At 34.8% G+C, this 3,818-nt stretch overlaps 1 protein-coding gene across 1 annotated transcript; it reads right to left on the minus strand.

Annotated features, from left to right (window-relative positions):
- Positions 1-1,384: 1,384 nt before the first annotated feature.
- Positions 1,385-2,830, minus strand: LOC108331154 (uncharacterized serine-rich protein C215.13). The gene has a single exon (XM_017565789.2). The coding sequence runs from the start codon at positions 2,618-2,620 to the stop codon at positions 1,670-1,672; it is 951 nt and encodes a 316-aa protein (XP_017421278.1). The 5' UTR covers positions 2,621-2,830; the 3' UTR covers positions 1,385-1,669.
- Between the last annotated feature and the right edge of the window lie 988 nt (positions 2,831-3,818).

The following is a 3,818-nucleotide window of genomic DNA, read 5'->3' on the forward strand; positions in this document are numbered from 1 at the left end:
GGTTGTATAAAAATTCAAGAAAACATAAAAACATTAAAAAAATAATAACCATATTATTAAGAAATAATTTAAAATAAAAAGATAAATGTATATGAAAATTTGAAAGAAAAAACATAAAAAGGATTAAACTTAAAAATAAAAAATAAGTAAAGAATAAAAAAAGGAAATCATATGTTAAAAAGTACTACTTCCATGTGTTAAAATAAAACGTGTATAAAATTATAAATATATAACAGTAAAAAGTGAAACGGTTAATAAGAATACGACTTTTATATGAAGTTAAAAATCTTTTAAAACACAACTTCGTCATTTTTAATAAATACTTTTACCTATTTTAGCAACCTGTTATTTTTACTTGTATTTAATAATATCTTATAGTTTTAAGCTCAGCAAATTTATTTTAAATCCATGCTCACTTTTACTTTACATAAAAAAAATACTTAGTATTTAACCTAAATTAGAGAAAAATTCAAATTATATAATTTAAATGAAAAAATTTGAAGGCATTCTTTTAATTGCAACTTTAACTTAATTTTTAAAACACTGAAGTAATACTTAGAACTATACTTTAAATTAAAATTTAAAAAATAAAATAAAATCGTATTTTTAAATATTACTTCTAAATGAATTTGAAAATAAAATTTAAATACTAATCACAACTTTGGTATAAAATGAAAAGAAAAATAGAATCCTGTTTGGAAGCCACTATATGAAATCGTCTCTAATACACACTCTTGCTCATTTACTTAATTTATTCCAAGTATAGGGATAATAAAAATTCTCATGATTGTTTAACAATCGTTTCATCCCATCTAACTACTTACGTCTCTAAGATTATTCTATTCAAAGTTATACATTATATTTGTAGTTTAATACTTTATTAAGTAATTGTGATATGTAGAATAATGGTTGTGAAAAATATAGATAATTTTCAAATCAACAAAAGGGAGATTTAGACTCTCAACTGCTATCTTTCTTGTAGATGTGTTTGGTAGTGCCAATTCCACTTTACCAACGGCTGCGTAAACGGATTAATTTCATTCTTTACACACTTCGAATATGACTTTTCATCAATATAAATTTACATTAACGTTACCATTTTCTTCTAAATAACAACATATGTTTTACAGTTAAAAGGTAAGAAATTAACACATATTTAATAGCTGAGATTGTTACTTGCAAGGGTTAAAGGAAATAATAAGATTAATTCGATTTTAGAGATTAGAAGAATAAACAAAATTTTAAAAATAAATGAATAAATTGAACTAATTAAATAAAAATATAAACAAAACAATAATCAAATCTAATTTGAACAGTCATTGTATTGATATATTATATTAAAACCATTAAATAATGAAATGTAAATCACATCTCAAACGTACAGTCTTACATGATACAGGACTCTCTGTGGTTATGCAGAAACATAACAAATTCAAACCAGGAAGAAAACACACACCAGTGTTTTTCATCTTATATCTAAAAGATTAAAACTAGAATTTCATCAACCTTTGAACTTCTAGGGCAGTTATGAATATTTTGTCACATTCAACAAACAAACAATCAAAAGACTAAAAATATGAAACAAACAAAGAAACAAAAAGAAGCAGAAAATTGGTTGGGAACATTATATGGACACAAAAATATATGAATATGTAGGACACAGTGTTTTCTACAAAAAGATGAAACAGTCCAAGGAGATAAGAGGGTTGTTAATATCCTCCATCAGAGTTAAGTCCATGTCATGGTCAGAAACCACATCCTTAGCCAGAGTTTCATCAACTTTAGAGCCAGCCCCGAAAGTACATCTCTCATTCTGCCTTAAACCACCACAATTAACTACTCTTCCTGGACTCTCTGCTTTAACACTCTCTTTCCTCGTTGAAGGCAAACCAGAATGATGAGAATGAACACCAGGAAAACTAACTTTCGAACTGTTCACCATTCTCCTCGAAACAACGTTGTCCGTTGCCGAATTAGCACTCCCACATTTGTCTCCGATATATCTTCTGCTCGGAGAGGGTGACCTTAGAGTCCTACTGTGCATGTCGGAAGCATAGTTAATAGTAATCGACCTCTCCGTGTCCTTCCGGAAACTCTTCTGCCTGGCCAGATTCGTTGGCGAGTTTGAGCGAACCCTCTTCTGGGGCATAGAAAACGATTGTGGCGGTGGAGACTGCCTGCGTGTAACCGAGTTGGGTTTGGGAGGTGGTGATGGGTTTACATTTGTGAGCTTTCTATGATGAGGTCTGGGTTTAGTTGGTGGCATCAAGGAGAGAGAGGCTTCCCTGAGTGAGTTGATGCGAGTGATGTGAGGGTTGTCCTTGTAGCAGGACCATAGGAATTCGTTGGAGAAGGACCTGTCCTTGGAGCTCAAGGAGGAGGAAGCGGTGGAGAGGGAGGAGGCTGAGGAGATGGTGTTGGAAGTGGTGCATGTGAAGGAGGAAATGGAGGAAGTGGAAGAGGTTGGAGAAGGAGGGGAGGGTGAGATTTTGGTGGAGGAGTAAAGGGTGGAAGGTGGTGGAGGAAGTTTGTCTTGAAGGAGGTTGAAGTTGAACTGGTTTTGATGTTGTTCTGGGGAGGGTTTGGTGTCGGGTCTGCATTTGCTAACGCAGCAACCCATTTTGAGAAAGGAGATAGTAGAATTGGTAGTATGAGGAAGAAGAAGAAGAAGAAGGGAGTGAGTGATTGAAGTTTGATATAGTAGGATTTGAAAAGGAAGGGAAAGTGAGGGAATGAATGTCTTTTGCTTTTGCTTTTGAGAGTGTTTATTTGAATTTGGGTACCGGGGAGAGGTTCCGTTGGGTAACGGTTGGATACCAACATGGTGGTAGTGGATATATCATATTCTTATTACTCCTTGCTTTTGACCTTTGAGACATATATGGAATAAATGGTAGGGTCTAAAACTCCATTTCTGTGTAATGCTCGTTTTTTCCCAACTCAACAACTATTTCAGGTTAGAGATCCCACCCAACCAGGAATCATTTCATTTTTTTTTTGTTTGAAAAGATCTAACTTCAAGATGCCCAACCCCAACCCCTTTCTGTTAATTATTTTCAGAAATATATATTGTATTTAATTATTATTTTGATCAAACTGTCGATTTATTTAGGTTTAAACCCTCCCTTGGTCCTCAAGTTTGTATGGAAATCTCATTTGGGTCCTCAAGTTTTCATCTGTCTCAATTGGATCATATTTTTTGTAAAAGTGAGCACATTGTACCATAACCGTTAAGTGGTGTGAGACGGCGTTAAATTGATGTGAGCTGGATTTTTTCATTTACCGACGTGGCATTGTGCACTAAAATTGACTGTTTGTTGTGTTTTATCCACGTAGGCTACGAAGCCCTAACATTTAAGGGCATCCCCTCTCATCCAAAGTATATTTTCGTGTTAGGGAAGGAGAGGAGGAATGTCTTTCGTGTTTCGTCTTGGTGAAGCAGAGCTGCTGTCTTACGTCTTGGGCAAGCACTGTTGAGGTGGTGGTAAGGATGTCTCGTTCATCTTCCTCTTGCAAATGTTTGGGTTCGGCCATGCAACGCAGTAGTGGCAGTGTTAGGAGCTTCGATGGAAACCCAAGATGCCTATGTAGTCACAGTGCAGTGTTTCGTATTGCGAGAACCCCTAAAAACAAGGGGAAAAAATTCTGGGGTTGCCCTAACTTCAAGGTCAGTTTGATATAACCATAAATCTATGTCTATTTATTTGGGTTTTGACGAAGGAGTGTGTGTTGTTGTTGAACAGGGTGGGAGTGGAGAATTGGTTGGTTGCAACTTCTTCAAGTGGTGCATTGACGAAGGAAATGAAGGAAAATGGCTG

Source organism: Vigna angularis, chromosome 4, assembly GCF_016808095.1.
Source record: "Vigna angularis cultivar LongXiaoDou No.4 chromosome 4, ASM1680809v1, whole genome shotgun sequence".
Lineage (NCBI taxonomy): Eukaryota > Viridiplantae > Streptophyta > Magnoliopsida > Fabales > Fabaceae > Vigna > Vigna angularis.